The 24,536-nt window shown below is 47.0% G+C and overlaps 1 protein-coding gene across 5 annotated transcripts in view; it reads left to right on the top strand.

Annotated features, from left to right (window-relative positions):
- The window catches only part of CHD5 (chromodomain helicase DNA binding protein 5), a 276,672-nt gene extending 253,615 nt beyond the window's left edge, over positions 1-23,057 (top strand). For 3 of the 5 annotated variants that reach the window (XM_088447742.1, XM_088447741.1, XM_088447740.1), the window contains exons 38-41: positions 6,489-6,684; positions 11,900-12,060; positions 13,577-13,688; positions 22,347-23,057. In XM_088447742.1, coding sequence (XP_088303868.1) covers positions 6,489-6,684; positions 11,900-12,060; positions 13,577-13,688; positions 22,347-22,462 — 585 coding nt within the window. In that variant the 3' untranslated portion in view covers positions 22,463-23,057. Of the gene's footprint in view, positions 1-6,488; positions 6,685-11,899; positions 12,061-13,576; positions 13,689-13,811; positions 13,866-22,031; positions 22,054-22,346 lie in introns of those variants that run through there. The other 2 variants (XM_088447743.1, XM_088447744.1) reach the window with 2 other exon arrangements.
- The last annotated feature ends 1,479 nt before the right edge of the window (positions 23,058-24,536 follow it).

Raw genomic sequence — 24,536 nt, 5'->3', positions numbered from 1 at the left:
CGTCTAAGCTGCCGCTCCATCACCCCGCTGGCGCTGAGACGCCAGTACAGATCTGGGGATCTCAGCGGGACCCCAGAGTCTGTACTAGCTGGACTCTGCGGGCGCCCAGGACTGCTGCCGGATCCACGGGGAGCAGGTAAGGTCGCGGATCACCGCTTGCGGTGATCCGCGCATTTCAAATGCAGTCCTGTGCCTCCGGTCTCAGGGGACAGACCGGAGGCGCCGGCAGTGGCGGCGGGCCCCCCATACCCCGTGTGTCCACTAGACCACCAGGGACTTAACGATCGGTGCAGGGAGCCGGCGTCCCGGGGGTTAATAGCCGGCCAGGGGAGGCAGCCTTCCCTGTTACAGCGGCTCCTCCCCTCAGCTCAGCGCGCCTTTCAGTATCCATAGTCTGGCGTCGCTGAGCTGCTTCCTCCGCGGGCCACGCTTCCTCTGAGGTCTCCAGCGGCCATTTTATCTCTGTGGTGCAGCAGAAATCTCTCAGGATGGCAGTGAGTCCAGTCCCCCTGCGTACCTCACCATCAGGTCAGTGTACACAGCGCTGTAGCCTTCCCAGACACTGAATCTGGGCAGTTGAATGCAGTGTAATAGTGCAGTATATTATATGACATGTTTATGTATATATGTATATATCTGCATTGTATGTGACTTATGCTAGTGCTGACTGTACTTTATTCTCTCACCTGTCAGTGTATATCTATCCCTTTTCTTTATCTGCCCTAATACAGCTGTACTTAGGGTGGTTCTGAGACCTCACATTTATATACTTGTTAATATTTGTGTGGTTTGTCACATACTGTTGCGTGCTGCACGTTGCCATATTTTAGATGGAACTGTGTGTTGCATACGCTGAAAATGGGTCCCTGCAGCTAATTTTTGGCATCAGTCAGGACCAGTATAGTGCTGCTTAATATTTCCACCAAGATTGGTCAGATATGTCTGACCAGGAGATAGAGCGTTATACTGCACCCATTTTTACTATCCTGCAAGTCATGTGCTGCAGGTGTTAGTGCGGAGGATTTGACTCATAAAGGGTTCTGTATGTGGCGTCATCTGGTGCCGGCCTCTTTCACGACCCCCTTGGGCGGTTTGTTTTCTCGGGATCCTCTCAATTGCGGATCGCCGGGCGGGCCCCATTGTTGTACCTCACTTGGGGTTACTTCACCATACTGCCCTTTTCATCTCAGGGTATCTCGCAGCTTCTTGCACTCTTCCCCTGTGACACAGACTACCGCTCCCTGCAGGGGTTTTTCGCAGTATATGAATTCCCCCTGGTGCCACAATAGTCTGTCATTCCCCTTGCAGGGATTACCACAACAGCCACCCTGGGTGGATGTTGTTTTCTACGAAACGCTAATTGGCGTGGTTGACGCCCTGTGGTTACTTCCCAGTTGGCTCTGCCGTGAACTGGGTACTGTTCGGGGCTCTTTCCCTCTTACACGGGGGGAAGCCTATTTCAGGTATTATTATCCCTGCTTTAGGGCTGGTAGCAGGTCCATTCTGGTTAGAGTGAATGTTGACCTGCACCTGTATCATACACCCTCAGTATTGCGTGCCTTCGGGTTACCTGTTGCTGACTAGCGGGTGGATCGCATAGCGGGACTCTGGCTGTTGCCAGATAGGAGGTGTTACAACAGTGTTTGGCCTCCTGTCCCAAATTCCCTGAGGGTCATCACGAGCCCCTCCTGGGGGGGATGGGCGTGTTACTCGTCTGATTACAGACGTTACTACGCCTCCCATTCCTGCGTGGTCGGATTCTTCGGATCCGTAGGTGGTAACTCTGCCTGAAATCAGTATACTTGCTTTCAGGAGTTGTTACCCATCCTACCATGGCTATAGCATGGTTGGTTAATACTATTGCATATTGGGTTGATGCATTTGTAACGTTTTTTCCCCTCCAACACGTCGGGGGTTCAAATGTATTTGGTCGCTCACGTAATATATGCTGTTGTCATAGGTGGAAATGCCTATATTGGATACCAGTCTCCTAACTTTCAGAGTTCCGGCTGCGACTGTATCCTCCGTAATACCCTATGGCTGCGCTCTGGGAATGCAGAGGTGCAGATACCATCTTTAGGGTTGATATTGTTTGGTCCTGACCTTGACAAGATTGTAGTAACATTGGCAGTATTACTAACGACAAGTTTACCGCTTTCAGCTATGCCCACTACAAGGCCTCAGACTAAGTCTGTTAAGTCTTTTTTGTCCTCTGGGTCAGCCTAAAGGTCTGTTTCTTCGTAGACTGTCGGCATCTACAAGGGCCGACATATCCAGTACCGAGCAGGCCTGGACTGCCAGCCGATCCTGCTTCTGAACCTACGGATATCTCTTCAGTCTGACGGGACAGGCCTACAACTGGGAGATACCGATTTTCTCAGTTCGCCCGGTATTAGTGTCAAGTTGCCGCGGCTACGTGGGTAGGAGGGTACGCCCTCTTTACAAGGGCCTTACAGATCCAGAAAGCTATGCAGTTGTTGCGGTAAGCGGAGCTAATTAGGCCATCCCCACTATCTCAGTGAGGGACTGGTTGTTCTGTTTTCTTTCTGGTGCGGTGGCTGAATGGTCCTCTTTGGCCTATTCTCTGTCTCAATTCCCTGAACCAGTTCCTAAAGCTACCTGGGCTCAGGAGGAAATCCCTATGCTCCATCATACGATGTTTGGAACCTGGGGACTTTAGGGTATCACTGGATATACAGGACGCGTGCCTACGGGTACTTACAGAGACCTTTCCTCAGCATGGGCTGAGGTTTGCTGTATCACAGCAACACTTACAATTTTTCGGGCTCTGCCTGTTGGGACTGTCCTCAGCCCCACAGGGGTTTACCAGCGTTTTGGATTTTCTGACAGTTCTTCTGTTCAGTATATCCCAATGCTCCTGTACCTGGACGGCCTCCTGCTCTTAGCGGGATCACCGGGGTACTTTACGGCCAGGTCAGGATGACTGTGGCTTCTTCAGGGTGCAGACGTTTAATCAACGGGGAAAAAGTCCTCCCTGCATCCCTCTCTGGGTATTCTTCATCTAGGATCCCTGCTGGATTCTCAGAATCTGAGAATTCTTCTGGCGTAAGACGGAATCTCCTCTCTTCCATTAGGAGTACATGGTTGTCTGCGCAGTCGACAGATGTCTTTACACTCTGGGATGCATGGTGGAATGGGCTCAGTTCCATTCCAGGCCTTTCCATAATTGGCTCATCTCCAGATGGAATGAGTTTTTTCTGTCGGATAACTGTTCAAACGATGATGCTCTCTCCGGAGGCAAGTCGGTCCCTGTCCGGGTGGCTATGGCCATCTCGTCCAGGGTTTTCTTTGCTAGGGACAGTGTCTGGATCGAATCCTTTTCAGTGCAGTTGGACGTCTGTCGATTCCACCCTGTCAATTAACTTACTCTGGCATAACTCTTGTTTCCCGGTGAACCTGAAAAGGTTCAGTCCGACAGGGTTAGGACAGTGGCTTCCTTTTTAGCAACACTGTTCGTTGGGTGGCAATGACAGGTATGTCACATATTCGGACATAGTCCGAGGGTCTCCTCCCGACCATCTCGGCAGCGTTCATTTCAGGAGCTCTCCATTGGGAAGCGGGAGTCCTCAGCCGTCACGACGTGCATCCCGGGGACTAGTCTCTTCCCCAAGAGAGGTTTCATCTCCTGGTGAGCAGGGGGGGCCCCCCTGAGGTGACCCTCATGGCCTTCTGACTTTATCACACTATGGTGTTACAGTTCAGCTCTGGGGATTCTGAAGCAAACTTCAGCGACTCTTTGTCGGTGAAGTGGTCCTTCCACTTTGTGTACCTGTGTTCTCCGGTCTCCCTTCTTCCTCGAGGTCTTTGGAAGTGTTTTCAATCGAGACGGAGATGCTTTCCTGCTGGTGGCTCCTGATTGCCCCAGATGTCAGGGGTACTTGGATCTTCGGAGTCTCTACATCGATACTCCATCCCTGATGCTTCACTGCCCGGACCTGTTGTCTCAGGGTCCTTGGTTTTGCCTTGGACCTGGGTCGTTTGTCTTTGACTGTGTCCTTACAGTGGTCTTACGGCTTCCCTGGCTTTGTCATCGTTGGAATGATTAGAGCACATGGATCAGCTTTTGCTGGGACCTACCACAAACTGTGGCAGCCATAAATCTTATGGTATTGTACCTGTCGATACAATCCTCCGGTGTCCAGGATTTCCAGATATTCTGGCATTCCTTCCGGCTGGCTTGGGTTTCACACTTGGCCTGGTCTTCCTGACAGTGCGGATCTCTACACTGTCAGTATGGTTAAGATATGGAATTGCTTCACTCTGGTATCCAGTTCATCCTTTGGAGTGTTTTCTTGATTATGCCTCCATTTGTCCTCCCTAGGGACTCCTTGGGAGTAAGTAGTGGTTCTTCGTTACCTCCGGGGACAGTCAATGGAACCGCTGGTTGTGATAGCCATTACATGGTCTATTGCTTAGGCTCTCTCTTTCTCTCAGGGTGTTTATATCAACCAGGAGAGTGTCTGAATTGGGAGCGTTCTCATGTGGCTCCCTCTTCTGGAGGGCATCATGTCAGGGTGGGAGTTGCTCTCGCCCTGTGTTTCTTCTTAGTGGTTTTCAGGTTCCATATTATTCTGGAACTTATGGTACGGCCATTCTGTCCCCAGTCCTCTCGGCTGGTGTGGCCTCATTGACTGTGGTCTGGCCTCTTTGGATTTATGTGATCCGTTCAGGTTCCTTACGGAAATCGGACTCCTTATTGGTGGTCTGAGATTTCTGGTTTTCACAGGAAAGGATGGCCGGCCTATAACCAAATGTTGGCTTGGATGGCCTCGTAGGTCTTCCTCAGGGGCCTACCCATGGGTTGCCTTCCTGTTGTTGATGCTTGTTTTTTCTCGGGCCATGTGACCCTCGTGTGCGGCTCGCTGTGGCGCCTCGGCTGTTTTGCCTTACTAGGTGGCCACGTGGTCTTCTGTCCACACCTTTTTAAGGTTCTAGGCATTGGTTTCCTTTGCCTCTCAGGATGCTTCCTTTTTGGCGACGGATTCTCCTCTCAGCACAGGAGCGTCCCCACCCTTGGTTGAACTGCTTTGGGACATCCCCAAGGTCAACCCTGTGGACCCCCTATGGACCCTGAAGTAGAAAACAAGAGATATGGTAAGAACTTACCTTTGTTATCTCTGTTTCTACGAAGTCCATAGGGTCCACAGGGCGCCCGCCCTGACGCACCTGGCTTCATATGGGCTGTGTGGCTGGTCACCGGTTTTCCGTCTCCCATTTCGGTGAGTATGGTTATTGAGTGTTCCAGTTTTCTCTCTCTTTTTCTCTCCTCCTCCGGCCTTTGGCTACTTACAAACTGAGGTGCCTCTGGCTTGGGGGTGGGGTTATAAGGAGAGTGGACCCAGTGCATCCTGGGAGCTAAAAGCTTTAACTGCGTGGTGCCCGGATTTGGTTCCCAACCTATACCCCAAGGTCAACCCTGTGGACCCTATGGACTTCGTAGAAACAGATATAACAAAGGTAAGTTCTTACCATATCTCTTGTTATATATATATACACATAGTACTGCAGATCAGCATAAATGCTGCTGTTCCACCAGAAGACATCAGAAAGACCATTACCATTTCAATCATCTTGTTATCAGTTGCTTAGATCTAACGAGAGGTATAGGGGCTTATTTTTAAAGCAGCACTCACTTTAAAGGCAAAACCAAAAGCTGGCTTTGCTTTTAAAATGATTGCCGCTTTAAAGATATGGGTAGACTCGCAGAAGTTCCCGCAATTGTTCCAGCTCGCACGCTATGACGTAAGCCCCATAAACTTTGTTTCCATATAGAGGTATTACCTAACCCGCTCCTACCACTAGATGGCAGACAGGAGCATCATTCCCCTGCCACTGCAATTACATAGGATGAAAGGTGACACAACATCTGCACATTTATCCTGCAAAGTACTTTGTGCTGCGCTGAGCATTCCACTGATCTGATTGGTTAAAGGTTGTTTAATCATTTCCGTAGAGGATACATGGATGTGTTGGTCTTAGGGGGGAGATATCTCAAGCCGTGGAGAGTGATAAACGACCAACCAATCATCTCCTGTCATTTTTCAAACACAGCCTGTAACATGACTGTTAGGAGCTGATCAGTAGGTACTTTATCACTCTCCTCAATACATCTCCCCCTAAGAATGAACAAAATGACGTGTCCTGATCATGCGCAGCAGACTGAAGTCCGCAAGGTCTGTCCGCGGACCCACTTGTGCTCATTTTAGAATCAGGCCCTTGAGACATAACCTGTCAGCAGGGCAATCGACGACATGTCTGACAAATGCAGAATTCAGTGACGCTTCCACTCGCAATTCCTGACTGTTACAGGTTCTCACCGCTCCCCAGCAAACCGCAAGGACAGTAAATCCATTTAAGCAATTACAATTAATCATAACCTTTAAAGAGTGACTGTTTCTTGGTCCACTGGCCCTAAAGATATATTAAAATGAATTCACTAAACTGTAATGTTCATGTTTCCCCCCCAGTTGCTGGAACAGGCGCTAGTGATTGAAGAACAGCTCAGACGAGCCGCGTATCTCAATATGACCCAGGATCCGAACCACCCAGCCATGGCACTAAATGCCCGGCTGGCCGAAGTGGAGTGCCTTGCTGAGAGCCACCAGCATCTCTCCAAAGAGTCCCTGGCAGGGAACAAGCCTGCTAATGCTGTGCTACATAAAGGTTTGTGACTGTTACCTAACCCGCTCCTACCACGAGATGGCACACTTACCCCGGACTGCCACAATGTCAAAGTATTATCTTTACTGGAAAACTGGGTGTTGTTATTGTGCAGAATGTAAATAAATATGTTTCAGAAAATGAAGAGTTTTCCCTGTGTTAAGTGTAGATTGTCTTAATGATGTTACTAATTAGTAACGGTCTATATTATACGGTACAGCACTATTATACGGTATATGACTGCTTACTACAGCAGACCAAAGAGATGGAGGTACTATAAAGAGGGTTTGCATAGTATTGTGGGAGCAGAGGGGCCGGCGTGTGTAGTGAGTGAGCATTCCTAACTTTCCACTCCTTCCCCAAGTCCGATTTCACCTCCCACAATCTGTTTGATCAGCACGGCTAAGCACGACTGTCAGGTTTGCAGTTTGGTGTATGACAATTTGGTTCAGCAGTCGAAGCATGGCATCTCTGGGGCAGATTCAATTAAGATGAGCTATTGCTATTACTTTGCTTGCATCTCTGTAAACCTAGTAGTATTTAGCGTGGTGTGGAACATCACAGCTAAGTGTTCTTACTGCTACCATAGTATTAATACGAAGAGACAGGGGGAGGGTGGATCATTAATGGTTGGGATGGTTCCGCCATGTTGTCAGTTTTCCAGGACTCCATTGTTACATAAAGTAAGTGTTAGTGAACGGCGTGTTTATTTTAGCCTGTCAGTGGAGACGCTGTCATTACCATCTATGCATTAACTGAACAAATCTACGTCCCCCATTCCCACCAGCCTTAAGTAGGTTCTGGCGGCCAAGATCCTCATGTAGGAGAGATAGTTACTAGGCCAAGATCTTCATGTAGGAGAGATAGTTACTAGGCCAAGATCCTCATGTAGGAGAGATAGTTACTAGGCCAAGATCCTCATGTAGGAGAGATAGTTACTAGGCCAAGATCCTCATGTAGGAGAGATAGTTACTAGGCCAAGATCCTCATGTAGGAGAGATAGTTACTAGGCCAAGATCTTCATGTAGGAGAGATAGTTACTAGGCCAAGATCCTCATGTAGGAGAGATAGTTACTAGGCCAAGATCCTCATGTAGGAGAGATAGTTACTAGGCCAAGATCCTCATGTAGGAGAGATAGTTACTAGGCCAAGATCCTCATGTAGGAGAGATAGTTACTAGGCCAAGATCCTCATGTAGGAGAGATAGTTACTAGGCCAAGATCCTCATCTAGGAGAGATAGTTACTAGGCCAAGATCCTCATGTATGAGAGATAGTTACTAGGCCAAGATCCTCATGTAGGAGAGATAGTTACTAGGCCAAGATCCTCATGTAGGAGAGATAGTTACCAGGCCAAGATCCTCATGTAGGAGAGATAGTTACCAGGCCAAGATCCTCATGTAGGAGAGATAGTTACTAGGCCAAGATCCTCATGTAGGAGAGATAGTTACTAGGCCAAGATCCTCATGTAGGAGAGATAGTTACTAGGCCAAGATCCTCATCTAGGAGAGATAGTTACTAGGCCAAGATCCTCATGTAGGAGAGATAGTTACTAGGCCAAGATCCTCATGTAGGAGAGATAGTTACTAGGCCAAGATCCTCATGTAGGAGAGATAGTTACCAGGCCAAGATCCTCATGTAGGAGAGATAGTTACCAGGCCAAGATCCTCATGTAGGAGAGATAGTTACTAGGCCAAGATCCTCATGTAGGAGAGATAGTTACTAGGCCAAGATCCTCATGTAGGAGAGATAGTTACTAGGCCAAGATCCTCATCTAGGAGAGATAGTTACTAGGCCAAGATCCTCATGTATGAGAGATAGTTACTAGGCCAAGATCCTCATGTAGGAGAGATAGTTACTAGGCCAAGATCCTCATGTAGGAGAGATAGTTACTAGGCCAAGATCCTCATGTACGAGAGATAGTTACTAGGCCAAGATCCTCATGTAGGAGAGATAGTTACTAGGCCAAGATCCTCATGTAGGAGAGATTGTTACTAGTTCTAGTAAAGATTCTTTTTTTCCCTACATTGAAGGACAGATACATTGTTGTTTCCATCCTGGATGTATGATTTTGGAACTTTAGGTTGGAAAGGAAAGAATGTAACAAAGGATTCGAAGATTGATACTAACTGTTCTCGGTGGAGTGCTTTCTTGTGAAGCTTTTCTTTTGTGAAAGTGTTCTTTATAAATATAAGAGAGTTTAAGCTGAATATAAATACAGCAGTGCTATCATCTTTCACACTAAAAAGTTCTTTACATATCGTCTAACATGTTCCCACCTTAAAGGCGCAGATCCACTACACGTTATAAATGGACAATTGAACGATAACGTTATCGTTCAATCGTTCATCAATCGTGCAGTGGATATGCCGGCAACGACCAGCGATACGCGTTCCCGCTGGTCGTTATCGGCATCTGTTATCGCCTGAACATACTGCCCAACCTGCCGATATCGCCAGGTTGTGCATGTTCGGGGATGAGGGAGGCTGCCTGCACTGAGCGACATATCGTTCAGTGTGGACACATTATCCACTGCACAGTATAATGACTGATTGTACAATAACGATGTCGTTATCGTACAGTCGTTCATTCATCGTGTAGTGGATATGCGCCTTAAGACCCAGATAGGCAACATTAAAATGGATACGATTTTAGATCATGTGATATTCTCTAACACGAACTTAGATGTCTTTGCAATCTAATACTACATGCTGCATGGTATAATATGCATCAATGTAAATATATGATAAAGGAATATGAGATGGGATGCCTTCTAGGTTTTTAATAGTCAAGAATTTTGAAGAGAACACACTTATTATTAGTAATATGTACTTCTATAGTGCCAGAATATTCTGTTGCACTTGATAACATAGAGGTGGATTCAGGGGAAGACGTCTAGGGAGATGAAACGCGTTGGGTCACCTTCATTCTGAAACCGGGGGTTTCACCTGTTTTATCCCATGAGAGGTTTTAATTTACTTTTGATGTACGCATATTAATATATGGGTTTTTTTCATTGTGTAATAAGTTTCATTTTAAACATATTACACTGTGACCAGTGCTTCTCTCTCATTGTATATGGAGAGATCACTGGTGTAAGATAACTGATGGAAAAAATAGGAACATCTTGGTGTCTTAAAGACGAACACAAATAAGCCTATATTATATTCACATTTGGTGCAAATCCACCTTTATGTTTTATAAGTGTGTTCACCTCAGAATTCCTAACTACTATGTATGTACATATGACATATATGGGTATGTATGTGTGTTTTCTGGGTTTACTCAGTTTACCTATAAGCGCTACTTATAGGTAAACTGAGTAATGCTTATTCTTTACTATGGCTCTAGTCCGTCACATAAGTATCCCCAATTTCGGTGATTTACAAGGGTCTTACAGTACTGAGGGCCTGATTCAGAGCCACTCGTAAGCGGCCGCACGCTCGCTGCTAACGGGCAGGTTATTCAAATTCCTCGCTTCCACGGCAGACCATAAGGACGTCCTCTATGTCTTAGCGAGCGATAAAAATGTGATCGCATTTTAGTGAAATACCGCCCCTTGCCGCTCGCAGCTAACGTCATCTCCAGGAAGTGTTTAACGCCATCATTAATATCAAGAGCCATCGGAAGCACACGCACTGCTCGTGGTAGACCTTACCCTACCGCCAGCAGTGCGAGTGCTTCTTGTCAAATTACACCTACTGCCACGTCATATGACGAACCCATGATAATTATGGACGCCCTTAAAACGCCGTTTTGACGGTCAGACACGCCTGTGTTAGCAGCAACACTCCCCCGTTCACAAGTATCTTCCCCTGTTACCGCCCACAAACACCACTATCTGTCACTCAAAGTAGCGCTCACTCATTGTTTTACGAGTGCACGATTTTCCATCGCACAGACTGGTTCACACATGTGTATTTAGAACCGTACGCATGCGCGGACGGGAGAAAATCGCTCAGGGTGAGCGAGCGGCCGCTTACGAGTCCCTCACAGGGAGGGGTTTAATTCGATTTTTATTTATTTTATTTTTTTTAAACTAAAGCCTTATGCTCCTGATTCAACAGCATAATTTGAGCCACGTCTATAGAACTGTTTGATACACTGAATTAATTACATGGTCTGAGCAAACGGCATGTCACACAGGTGTTTCCATTTCTAAATGACGGCACCTAGGGTCTGTATTTACTAAGCGCTTCGCGGTGGGTTGGAGCTAAGAATGTAAAGCGGCACTCACAGTCAGTGTACAGCCCGGTGTGCGATGTATTTGTTTTTCCACAAGTATTTGACCCTTGCGGTCCTACATACGCCACACTTGGGGAGATCGTCTGTCCTGTAATCTAAGACTCCTAAACCACAATAACATACAGTAATAAGTTCTATGTAAGGGTAATGTCGTCTGTGTGTGACACGTAAGAAATGCCTTTGAATACAATTCAAATATTTCTGTCAATGATAAATAGTCCTAATTGTGACTGCAGCCGCTGTTAGCCAGGAAAATGCTGGATAAGATCAGAAATAAAAAGTTTTACAACAGGAAATCTGCTATGACGAGAACGGTATTCAGATAAATACGATTGGCATAAATAGAATGTAGACAATCCGAAAAACTTCCATAACGGTCATTCCCATATAGAGGTGGGATCTTCTCACCCGGAAGTACACTGGTGTGACTCGCGGCTCCCCGAATCAACTGCAATTAGCTGCACCCTATGGGGGCAGGGATTAACTCAATACCAGTCAGACCAAAGGAGAGGTCTTGGAGAGAGAGAAACTACCAACCAATCAGCTTTTACAGTAACTGTGATTTTCTATAGCAAAGACTGTTAAATGACAGAAGCTGATTGGTTGGTACTTTGGGACTGTTGTATCACGCCATGAAAAGCGTGAAGTGAACCAGTGATCATAGCAACCCAATCAGCTTTGAGGTAGCATTTATGAAGTACATTCTTTAAAATGATAGGTAGAAGCTGATTGGTTGCTAGGGGCAGCTTCTCAAATCTTTTCACGGCTCGATACATCAACCCCTTTATCTCTCTCCAAGATTATTTGATAAATCTCACCCCAAGTTCACCCCCGACCACTGGAAACCATCAGAAACTGTGCGGCCTGGCACAAATGAAACCGATATATACTCTAGTATATGCCATAACATACACTATAGAATGGGATTAGTTCTTCTCCAGTAAATACTATGCTGTCACATATGGTGTCTTGCAGTTCTGAACCAGCTGGAGGAGCTGCTGAGCGACATGAAAGCCGATGTGACCCGGTTGCCCTCTATGCTGTCTAGGATCCCACCTGTGGCTGCCCGCCTGCAGATGTCCGAGCGCAGTATCCTGAGCAGGCTGACCAACCGGGGAGGGGACAACACAGTCCAGGTCAGCTGAACCAATGGTTATCGCTCTATCATTTACCTGAGGGCGTTCACATATAATATAAGCTTCTCAACTTTGCAAGGAACTGCGACTCTGTAGGTTTTTAAAATGAATTCCTGTGCGCAGCCCAACGTCTCTTGTATTTAAAGAAAAGTACAGCACGCTACACCTCTCGGAGCGAGACTCATTTGCACAGGACGCCTTGCGCCTTATGGCGTATAGACGGGATCCGGTCTAAAGATCTACAGTAAAAAGGTAGACAATGTCTAGGTAGACAACAGATGTTAGACAGTCAATAGGTCGACAGGGACAAATGGTCAACATGGCCAAAAGGTCGACATGAAAAAGGTATACACAAAAATTGTCGACATATATATTTTTTTTTTAGGGTTAGGCACTTACCAGAGGGTTAGGGTTAAGTACTTACCCCAATGGTTAGGGTTAGGCACTTACCCTGACGGTTAGGATTAAGCATCAAGAGGGAGGGTAAGGGTTAGGCACTTACTGGAGGGTTAGGCACTAGAAGGGATGGTTAGGGTCAGGCACCTACTCCGATGGTTAGTGTTAGGCACCAGGAGGGAGGGAGGGTTGGGGTTAGGCACCAAGGGGAAAGTTAGGGTTAGGGTGAAGATTAGGGTTAGGAAAATAAAATAAAAATGTGTCGACTATATTTTGTCTAGCCTTTTCATGTCGACCTTTTGACCCTGTCGACCATTTGTACCTGTTGACCTTCGACCTTTAGTGTGTCAACCTTTTGTCCCTGTCGACCTATTGACTGTGTAACATTGGCGTCTATCTAGATATTGTCTTCCTTTTTACTGTAGATCTTTCAATCCACACCTGTATAGATGCATCTGTATAAACACCAGAACGATAGTTACATTTCGAGGGCCTCACATACTAGTAAGAACCTGCCTGATCAGCTCTATGGGCCATACCACTATCAGATTACAACTGTGGCGGCTACTAGGAAGAGAGACACAGTTAAATAAGTTAGATATACAGATGTGTCCTCATAAAAAAGTTGCTCTAGGCGTGCCAGGGTCCTTGCGGCTAAGCCATGGGCAAGTGATCTTTGTTTCAAAAGTTTCGCCTTATTTACAGCGCTAAAAATTTCAAGAGGTGACAAAATGAATTTGGTAGCGTACACTGACCGCCAGGGCTTACGAGTGATTAAGTTACAAACCCGTGTAAGAAGGTTCTGATAGGAACGGCCGTGGCTAGCCCTCCCGCCAAGTTCCGTTTTGCTGATTCTGCCCCTTTGTACATAGCTTCTACCAGCTCCTTTGCAGCAAAAAGTCGCAACCTGATGCACTAGCGAGCGGCTTTGTACGGAGCTTCGATGTGATTGGGACGCAATATTTGGATGGAAAAGTACGCTGCGCTACCCGCGTCGGAGCCTCTCGCTACATATGGCGCACAGACACTAGGACCCATCTGTAGCATTGATGCATTGTTCCTTTTGTTTTATGTTTCATTTAAAACAATAATAAATTAATGACATAAAACCTAATTTTAGGGAACATTTGGATCCTCGCAGATGTACAATAACTTTGGTCCAAATTTCCGCGGGCCTGGACCAGGCAGTATTGTCAACTACAACCAGATGCCGCTGGGACCTTATGTGACAGGTAGGTGGGCCGTGCTGGTCAGACCCTTTATGAATTGTACAAATGATTTGGGATATTTTCAATAGCCGGCCGGTAAGCTCAGAGGACACTCGGCAAGCCAGATGTTTTCTCTCTTATCAATAGATTTTTAGCCGTTTACGAGATTTCCCTCTGCGGCAGTCTCCATTTCGAAAGGAGGTAAGCCGACTCTCTGTGCTCCATGCCATCTGTGTCATCCTCTAATAGTGGCCAGACTTCACATGGTGTTTCCATTGGCAGTAATGCCCTAGGGGGACCATTCATTTATATGTGCCTATTTTAAAAACTTTCATAGTCGTGGATGGTACATTGGCTTCAGCACGCTGATCAGACACTTGTCCTGTCACATGCTACACAACATGTTTGTCCGCTGCCCTGCATCCTGCATTAAAGAGGAATAGTAACCTTTTTTTTTTTGTAATGAAGTTATCTTTAGAGCCCTAAGTGATCCATCAGATCCTCTCAACATCCCTGACTGGGGGGCAGGATTGGCCACAGCCATGATCCGCACAAACCACCGATATGCTTGGCCCACGCCCTCTCTTCAGTGACCACACCCCAAAAAGATAGGACACACCCCTGTCGCACACGGGAAGTCAGGGCCGTCAATTGATAAACTGGTCTGTTGAGTGAATGAACACTGGAAGCCCTTAACCATCAATATGGCGTTTACGGTTACTGCGGCTAAGTAGGAGTGGGTTAATTATGTTGAAAATCTGCGCATCAAAGGAGTTATTCTATAAAAGCAAATTATAAGTGAAGTGGTGTTAAAAGCATGTAGTTGTATGGGGGTGTTGGGCGCTTTATAGGCATAATAGAGGAGGGGGGTAACCTTACTGCTTTAGGTTAAGCCTCACCCTTAGGAGGGAGGGAACGTCTAATTCTAACTCCTTCCTCTTCTGGCAGTGGAGATTAACCTCTTATAAGGGTAAATGTATCAATCCTTTGGAGAGAGATAAAGTACTAACCAATCAGCTCCTGTTATGCAAACACAGCCTGTAACATGACAGTTAGGAGCTGATTGGTTGGTACTTTGGGGTCAATTCACAAAGTTTTTCGTAAATAAATTGGTCGTAAAGGGCCGGGGTTAGAACGCGTGCTGGACTGACAGACAGGGAAGTAATCAACTTCCCTGTCCTTTTCGCAGGAATGGGTATGAAATACCGGCGGCTGACCCCGGAAACCCGACAGATGAAGATCCCGATGGAGGGTGGTAAGTACCCTATCTCTCCCCTAACCCTTCCTCCCTGCAGCCTATCCCTCCCTGGGGGGGGTGCCTTACCCTAATTTCCCCCAGGGGGTGCCTAACCCCCCTTCCCGCACCCTAAACCTTACTGTCCCTGGGGGGTGCCTAACCCTAACCTCCCCCCAGTAGTGCCTAACCCTCCCGGGGGGAGTGCCTTACCCTAATTTCCCCCCAGGGGTGCCTAAACCAAACCCCCCCTTCCCTGGGGAAATGGACAATACTTACCCGTCCGGACGATCGGGATTGCAACGGTTCGGGATGCCAACGCTGGTATCCTGTTCTCCTTCGGGATATCGGCGTTGGAATTATTCCGGGCGACGGGATTCCGGCATCGGTATATCAACGGCTGGCATCCTGTCCGTCGCCAGTATAACTACATCCCCTTTTCACATTGTAGTGCAGATTACGCCATCCTGAGATGGCGTAATCTGTACACAGTAGCAGAACAGAAGGCAGAGCTTCCGTTCTTCTATGAATCGCACTTACCATACAAAAGTATGGTGATGTGATTCCGCCACGGAGCGGGGGTGCCGCTAAAGTAGTCTGGAACTTCTCCACGGAAACCTGCTCTGCGAATAGAGAAAGTAGAGAAAAGCCCTGTTTACCACAAAACAGGGCTTTTTTTTGCTCTATGTATAGACCCCTTTATCTCTCCAAGGCTTTGTACATCTCCCCTAGTGTGAGCGTCTTGGTGAGATGAGTTTTAGGGTTGAGCCTCTGCAATCCTTGGGCTGTTAGGAGATTGTCGTTCCCACCATAACTTGGAGATGTCTTCAGCAAATGACTGAAAACCTTAAAAGACATTTTTTTTTCGACGTATTGGTACATCCTATTGTCTCTTAGTGGGACACAGACAAACAACATCATTCTAGTCCATGATGCTTTTATAGAAGATCCCAAGGTGCGGCCTTAAGATCATATAAACTAAAGCAATGAATACCCCCATTTTTTTTTGAAAGGTTACTAACTCTTACTACAGTACCTTTTGGATCTAGCTTTAATCCTCTGTCAGTCCGGAACCCTGGCAGTTATCTATCTCATCACAAAGGCTTGGGATCCAGATCTTACCCCTGTTGTGTACCATTTGCATCTGCATTCCTGGCATGCCTATATTGTCTACATTGTGTATACCCTGAGAAATATTGCACTATGTACTAATCCTGGATGTAAACCTGGATATAGTTCTGTGCAGGGATCTCTCAGATCATAGCCTCCTGTACTGTACATGCCTTATGGCTGATGGCAATATCATCTTAATGAAATATATAGAGAAAAAAAAACACAATACACAATTTAGCTTTATTTCACAATGGTTTTCTGTTTATCCATGAGTAGTGTAAATGTAAAATGAGACGGTGCGTGCACACGCTCTTGTGTCATAATCAATATTAATTCAGCTTTCTAAATTATTAATATTGACAGAATTTGACGTAATAGAATGAATATGCTGTAAGTGCTTTGTAGGTGAAGATTGTAAATTATTCATATTTTCCTGTTCTTGACCCCTCAGAGATTTCATAGTAATAGTAAAATACAGTTACCGATGCATCCTGTCATTAAAAGTTGATGCACAGCTAAAAAAAAAAAATGCAAACTTGGCGGCATTTTATCCTTGTGTCCTTACTTTGTTTTCAATAAAGAGGATGTAACTATAGCGCAGTGGTGTCTGTAACAATATAGGTCAAGTAAAGAGTGATTTGTGTCTTACACATAGTGCCGGTTGGTATGCAGTCGGGATGGCAACTGCCTAAATGCCGACCGTCGGCATTCCGACTGTCTAATCCTGGCAAGGGTCTTCGACGCCTGCCATTTTACCTATGCCAGGCGCCCGGCATCCCGATCGAAGGTAAGCATGGCGCGGACAGCCGTGGGGGGGTGGGGGAGGAGGGTTAGGATAGGGGCTCCCGGAGGGAGGTTAGGGCTAGGCACCCCCTTGGGAGACTTCGGGTTAGGCTGCGGGGAAGGGAGGGTTAGGTTTAGGCACTTAGAAGTGGGTTAGAGTTAGGCACCCCTAAGGGGTATTTAGGGTTACAGAGGTTAGAAAGGTTAGCGATACTTACCTGAATTTACGATCAGGATTTTCACCCTTCCTGGGCTGCCGCTGTCGGGATAAATCATACTAATCCCGTGCATGTTACATTATACTATTGGGTCTATTTATCAAAGGGATTCTCGCTGTTTATGAAGCTCCACAGCATGGGATGGTCATCTCAGATGGGGAACATCTTAGCTTTTCCCATGCAATGGGCTTTCCTACAATAGCTTTATTATGGTATGCATTTGGCATCCCGGGGGTTTGGATGCGGACGCTCCTATTACCGGCGCCGAAATCCTAACGCCGGTCAGAAGCCTGGCGCCAGTATCCCGACCGCCGGGATACCGAAGGTAAGTATCGGGGTGTTAGGTTTAGGCACTAGAGGGAGGGTTAGGGTTAGGCATTAAATAGGGGGGGGGTTAAGGTAGGGAGAGGGTTAGGCATTGGTTAGGGGGCGGTTAGGGTTAGGCACTAGGGGGGAGAGATAGGGATAGGCACTAAGGGAGGAGGGTTAGGCACTTATTGAGGAGGGTTAGGCACCGGGGAGGTTAGGGTTAGGCACTAGGGGGAGAGGGTTAGGGATAGGCACTTATTGGGGAGGGTTAGACACTAGGGGGGGGAGGTTAGGGTTAGGCACTAGGGCGGGAGGGTTAGGCACTTATTGAGGAGGGTTAGGCACCGGGGAGGTTAGGGTTAGGCACTAGGTGCAGAGGGTTAGGGATAGGCACTTATTGGGGAGTGTTAGGCAACGGGGAGGTTAGGGTTAGGCACTAGGGGCAGAGGGTTAGGGATAGGCACTTATTGGGGAGGGTTAGACACTAGGGGGGGTTAGGGTTAGGCACTAGGGGGGAGGTTAGGGTTAGGCACTGGGGGTGGGGAGGGTTAGGCACTGGGGAGGGAGAGGTTGGGGTTAGGTACTAGGGGGGGGATTAGGCACCAAAGAGGGAGGGTTAGGGTAGGGAGAGGGGAAGGGTTAGCATACCGACCAACAAGTGTCAGTATGTTAACCCTTTTGGGATGCCGGAGTCGGATTCTAACAGCCGGGATCCCAAGCTCCGGCATCTCATACCGATTCCCTTTATTATGCGATGCATGTATTACAAATATTCATCATGGACAGCGGCAGTACCTCTAGTGGCCCCTGTCCTCCTATGCTGCCGCCATCTCAGGATGGAGGTGGCAAATGCGGTAAAAGGAAAAAATACTTTAATATTCTTCAAATATGCCATTTTTTTCTTCTAACACTATTATACATTCACATTTTTTTCTTTATAAATTGTAAAGAACAGAAAAAAAAATCTGTTTTATTTTTAACACAATGAAGCACGCCAAAAAGCAGGGTTCCTGGCGCAGTGCTCCTGTGTGTCCTGGCAATGCCATGAGCCATTTGCTTTTGTTAAACAGCCTAGAAAATTTTTTTCTCCCAACAACAGAAAATACTGTAGGTCTTTTCAGGGCTATTTGCCAAATACGTATACCCCCTATATCACAATATCCTACAGACTTTGAAACATGCCATTGCCCTCAAAATGAAATCTCAATCAGTTGAAAGTATAGTACAGGCAGCCATTTTAGGAGGTCAGTTTAAGACCCAGGGACAGAGCTGAAGTATCCTTCATATCCTCGAATGATAAGAAAATGGCTGCCTTCACTTTGTATAAACAACTTGCACACATTAAGGCAGAGACAGGTAACGTGTGAGGGAAAACGAGGCCATTTTTGCTGTTAAAAGAAAAAAGCAATTGCCACAACTGTACATATGTGAGATTTGTTAACATTGCAGAGCAGATTTAGGCCCTCATTCAGAGCCGTACGCTCTGAGCAGAGCGCACGCTCTGAACGAGGGCCGGCCTCCTTAATTATGGAGCGTCCTCCTGGACGCTCGTATAGCTGTGGGTCACCACCCACAGCCTATACGAGCGTGCAGTTTGATGGCCGCGATGGTCTTGACCATCGCCACTGCGAGCCGGAGCCTGTGGTTGAGTTTTTCAACCGCAAGGCCCGGAGTGATTTTGGCTCTATCAGAGCCAAAATCACTCCCACTGACACCACTAGTGATGTCAGTGGGCCGGCTTCTGACGGTAGGCGTTCCCTTGGGGACGCCCCCGTCAGGGAAGCACGCCGCCGGCACGCCCACCAAAGGGGGCGTGCTGTCAATCAACATCGACAGCACGCCCCCTTTGATCAGACACAACGAGCGAAGGAAAGTCCTTCGCTCGTCGTGTCTGGCGCATGCGCACGACGGAGCTCCCGCCGTCGTGCGCATGCGCAGTGCACAACATCGACCCACTTGCGAGCGGACAGCCGCTTGCGAGTGGGTCTGAATCAGGCCCTTAGTCAGTGTTATTTCAAAGACAAATAGCACCGGGTAGGGAAGAAAATATAAAAAGTTATTTCCAACAAGAAACCCATAAATCATCAAGATTATTATTATCGTTTATTTTTAAGGCACCACTAAGTTTCTGCAGCTCCGTACAGGGTATGTACAAAGTAACATGACATATAAATGGTACAGTAAGTGTAAGTTGACACATCTTTGGAATATTAAAGAACAATTGACCAGTAAACTAGGTAGGAGACGGACAAGGACGAGGCTTCTGGTAGCTCACTTCCCTGACATGCAAGTGTAGGTGAGTAACTGGGAGGGGAAGGCACTCAGCACTCTATGTGCTCACCCTTCACTGGGTCCTGTCTCACTGAGGGACAGAGTCACCGAAAGGGCTGTAGAGTGCCTGGCCGGGTAATTTCTAGGGGGGGGGGGCGTGGCTACACCCCCTGCAAAAATGGCAGCAGCAGTCTCCCAGTACTTACTGCTTCCTGCCACACAGCAGCCAGTATTCACCGCAGTCCAGCACACAGCAGCGGTGTACCGAGCCCCCACTGAGCCCCTCCAGCAAGTCCGGGCATTCAGTACCTGCTCACGGGTAATCAGTGCTTCTTGTCTTCAGGTCCCCCTCTGCTCCCCTGGGGACCAGAAGAAATGGAGGCCTGGAAGTAAGGACAGTGATAAGGATGGACATGAGGAAGGAGGGCCCTGCTTGTGAGAACTTACATACTAAGAGAAGGGGTACATAGGGGTATATACAATTACCCGCGGGACTTCTCCCGCGAGTAATTGAGGCTCGAAAGTCCCGCGGCGCAGGGTTAAGCTATTCAATAAAATTGCTTTTTTCCCGCGCCGGTAAATGTGCCCTCGCTCGCGGGAACACACTGTTTCCGACAAGGGCGGCTTCGTGTAGCTGTTACCTCGCACCTACATGAGGTGCGAGGTAAAGCACGACAGTGGGGGACTCGCGCGGGGTCTCGTGGATACCCGCACGTGGAGTCCCCATTAATTGACTCACCACCAGCGTAACAATTAGTCACGGGGTAAACCCTGCGGGTAATTGTATATACCCCATAGTTTGAGGGTGAACTGGGAGGAAGCAAATGACAGAGGAGGGGAAAAGAGTTTAGGATGAGTGGTGGTAGGGTTTGAAAATCTTGAGTTTTCAGTAAACATTTGAAGCTGGCAAGAATGACTTGGTTGAAGGAGTCAGTCCCAGGGGAGAGAGCAGAACGGAGACGGTAACCAGGGTGGAGTGGAGGCAGCAATTGGAGGAAGACTAGAGGGAGTGGGAGGAAATGTGGTTGTAGATGTGGAAGGGGGTGATTAAGAGGCATATTCATCAATATGCCCCTAAAGTGCCCGATACTTTGGTATCTGACTCACTGTGAATTACCGGTATAATTACGTGTGCTCCAGTGCAGGGAGAGATGCTCCAAAGAAAAACTGTCCCCGCAACCCTTAACCCTGCCTACGCCGATGCTAATTGCCGTGTAAAGTTCTGCCACTAGTAGTGTTAGTGCACCTGCATGAACTGAGGTCACACGTGCGCACTGCTGGAAGGTACGAGCGGTTAGATTCCAACATATCCATCTCACTGACCTGCTTCCCATAGGAAGTAGCGGGGCTTCGGGAACTAACGCCATAAGAAGACAGTCACATCCAGCTCCTAATAATGAATGAGCCAATTACTAAAAACATGCGGAAACTAAACCTAGTGGAAATTACTAAAGGAGTACATTTTCTTTTAAACTCCCCATCACCTGATGAGTGTTCCCTCCTAACAGTGCAGGGTAAACCATCAGCCATAATCATAATGAAATAACGACACAGAGACTTGTATAAGGGGAAAGGAAGCTTTATTTATTTTTAAACTAATGAAACGTTTTAATACATAACTGAACCAATAAAGAAGAAAGACAGACACAGTATGGTGGCGCAGAAAGAACGGCCCCACAATGCAAGGTCACCAACTGCATACTCACACCCATCTTCTAAATGTGAGGCGAGCAGTCGGCCCATTACCTCCCAAGTTATCCACCTCCCACCGCAGTGACACGACATGAGGCCCCACCTGGTTAGGGGGTTGCCGCTGACCCCAGTAGGGTAGAATCAGCCTAAGCCATGTATTGGAAGGGACAGCATCTCAAGCTCCAAAGACAGATGGCAACTGGTACCGTTCTTTCACGCCACAAGAAAAGCCGACGCCAAACAGCTCAATGAATAAGGGAGGGAGGGCGGGAAACAGCCGACCAGAGAAATTTCTATGAAATAACTGCCAAGCATCGACTGGAATAGCACTGACCCACCCCCTGCCCAATCTTATAGGCTAACCAAACCTAACCCTACCCCCTGCCCAATCCTATAGCCTAATTAAACCTAACCCCACCCCCTGCCCAATCCTATAGGCTAACCAAACCTAAACACACCCCACAACACTACCTCACTAAACAACTAGCCCCTTCTTGTCCAGAGGCCGACACCCACAGGCTCGGGAGTTTAATTACCTCCATGCATATAAAATGCACTCCGTCCTACTAAAGCTAAATGTAGATTTATTAAGTTCAATAGAGCAACCTAGGCAGTTTTGTATTAGTACAGTATATTTGCTTATTAAATATAAATTTTACATATCATATTGCCCAGATATTGCTGTATAATCTTGTGCTTTGTGGATTTTAATTATTACGTGTAATAGCAAATGTCTGCTAATTACAGGCACAGATTAAACGCTCAGGTTGAAGGTAACTTTTTTTTTTTCCTTTCTGTGAATCTGAACTACATTTCTTAATTAAAAGAGACCTGTAAAACATTACTTTTAATGGCCTTTTGAGCATTAATGGGTTGCTGGGTTGTCAGCAGTCACTCACCCTCCTGAAAACCCCTCCGACTTTACTTGGTGAATGCATGTCCCCTGAACCCTGATTGCTAGCTGCCATCGGAGGATGTGGGTTCTTCTATAGTAACTCATGTATCATCACTTGGGGTGATCCCGCCATATAATCAGATTATTTCTTGTTTTCTCCCCTGCAGCTCCGAATGGGGCGCACTCCTGCTTCCCGGACAGGAAATCGCTAGAGTCACTGATGGACGTTGCGTCTTTGGAGCGTAAGGGAAGAGCCCACGACATCATTTTTATCGAAGATTAACGTCTCAGGAGCAGGGAGTGCGCAGAGACAGCCATATCCGCATTTATAGTGTCCTACAAAGTACAGAAACACCTAAAGAACTTGTTTGAAAAAAAAAAAAAAAAGAAAAAAAGTATAAAAAAAAAAGAAAAAAAAAAAGGATTTAACTTCCTTGTACATTTTTTGCACTTTCTTATTGAAGACTTGAAGAGTTTGTCTTGTTAACAGTTGAAATACACCTGAAGGGTATTACGGTACTATTTATGTTTCTTATTAGAGGAAACCAGTTTGTTGTCAAGGAACCAACTTAATATGCAGCTTTTATTGACTTTGTTAAATCTTTTCTGCCTTTTTTGTTTTGTTCTGTTCTAGAAGCTGCATGCACTTATCTGGCCCTTCGGATGACATTAGCTGGTCACAGTAAAACACATTCCCTTTGCAGACATCTTCATGACTGGAGTGATGAGCAGCTGTTATTGCTACCACAAATACGGATTACTAATACTACAAGTTTTTAGGTGTATTTTGCCAAAAGCAAGAACGGCCTATTGTGCTTGTGTGTCTGTCCTCATATACTCAATAAACAAACTCCGCCCACTTGCATGACCTCATTCTTTTTGGAAGCTCTCAGGATGAATGGAGGGAACACACCTAGAGCTGTGGGACCTAATGCTGCGGGAACCTAGTGTACGCCACTACAGGTGGTTCAGAGGGGATGTAGTTATGACACCAGCAGCCGCGATGCCACCGGTCTTAATCCCGACAAGGAACTTAAGATAGGCGTTGAAATACCGACGCCGGAATCCAGAAGGACGGCTGCCCGAACGAGGCAAGTCCGGGGCGCCCTTAGCGTTAGCTGCAGGGGGGGAGGGTTAGGTGTAGGCAGCATAGCGGGGTTAGCGTTTGGTTTTGGGGGCAGGGTTAGGTAACACTGGAGGGTGGGTAAGGAACTAAGGGGGGAGGCTTATGTTTAGGCACAAAGGGGGGAGACCTAGGTTTAGGCACTAACGGGGAGAGTTATGGTGCGTACACACTAGACGATATGCTCCCTGAGCGATATCGTCTAGTGTGTCCTCGGCAGGCTGTGCTCAATATCGTTCATGACATTGAGCACACCCGCTGAACGATATCATTAATGATATCGTTCTGCGCCGGGCTCCCTTCCCCCATTCCCCAACATACAGCAACCTGACGACATCGTCAGGTTGGCCTGCATGTTAACCCGATGAACGATGATGACGAACGACCCGCGGGAACGCGCGTCGTCTTTATCTTTCATCACTTTTGTGTAAAAAATGGACGATAAAGTGGACGACTGAACGATACCGATAGGGGGAGAAGGGGGGAGCGTAAGTATACTTACCTGACCACTGTCGGGATACCAACCATTGGGATGCCGCTGGTATTTTGACAGTCGACATTACATACCAATTCCGGTTCAGAGACTTACAGAACTCAGTCATATCTCCATTTGCAGCTGACAGGGCGTTATTGGGTGGCAGTAGGGTGCTCGCACACAGGCTTAGTTTAGTGACGGCGCGTCAGTGGCCTTGTGGGCTATGCGAGTTGTGCGTACGTGGAATTTTCAGATGGATCTTTTGCACCAGGGATATGGCTGGAGCGCTGATATGGATGAGGGCTATAAAGCTCAGCGCACAGATAGGGGTGGTCTGACCACAACTCTACCTACGGGCGGATGTCCACAATTGGTTCCGTGCAGACGATGTGGGTGTGACTGCGGCCAACTTGTGTTCACCAAAGTCCCCATGATGTTCATTTCTTAGAAGTTGTAGTTTTGCACAGTTATTATATTTACTGCTTAGATCAGTGTTTCCCAGACTTCAAGGTACCCTAACGGGCCACGTTTTAAGGATATGCATGATTGAGTACAGATGGTTAAATCGAAAGAAAAAGTATATAAATCACCTGTATCCAAGCATGGTATCCTTAAAGCCTGGACCGTTGAGGACCGATGCTTTGAGAACCGAGTTTTTGGGACCTCTGGCCTTTGAAGTCTGCATTACGGGCAGAATAGCCATATAACGTTCATGTTGTGTGTAATTCTGAGACATATTGGAAATTGAGACATAGAATT

The sequence above is a fragment of the Taudactylus pleione genome, unplaced genomic scaffold, assembly GCF_031769625.1.
Source record: "Taudactylus pleione unplaced genomic scaffold, aTauple2 ptg000437l, whole genome shotgun sequence".
In the NCBI taxonomy this organism is placed as follows: Eukaryota; Metazoa; Chordata; class Amphibia; order Anura; family Myobatrachidae; genus Taudactylus; species Taudactylus pleione.
The sequence above is the reverse complement of the archived record's forward strand: the minus strand, read 5'-3'. Positions and strand labels throughout refer to the sequence as shown.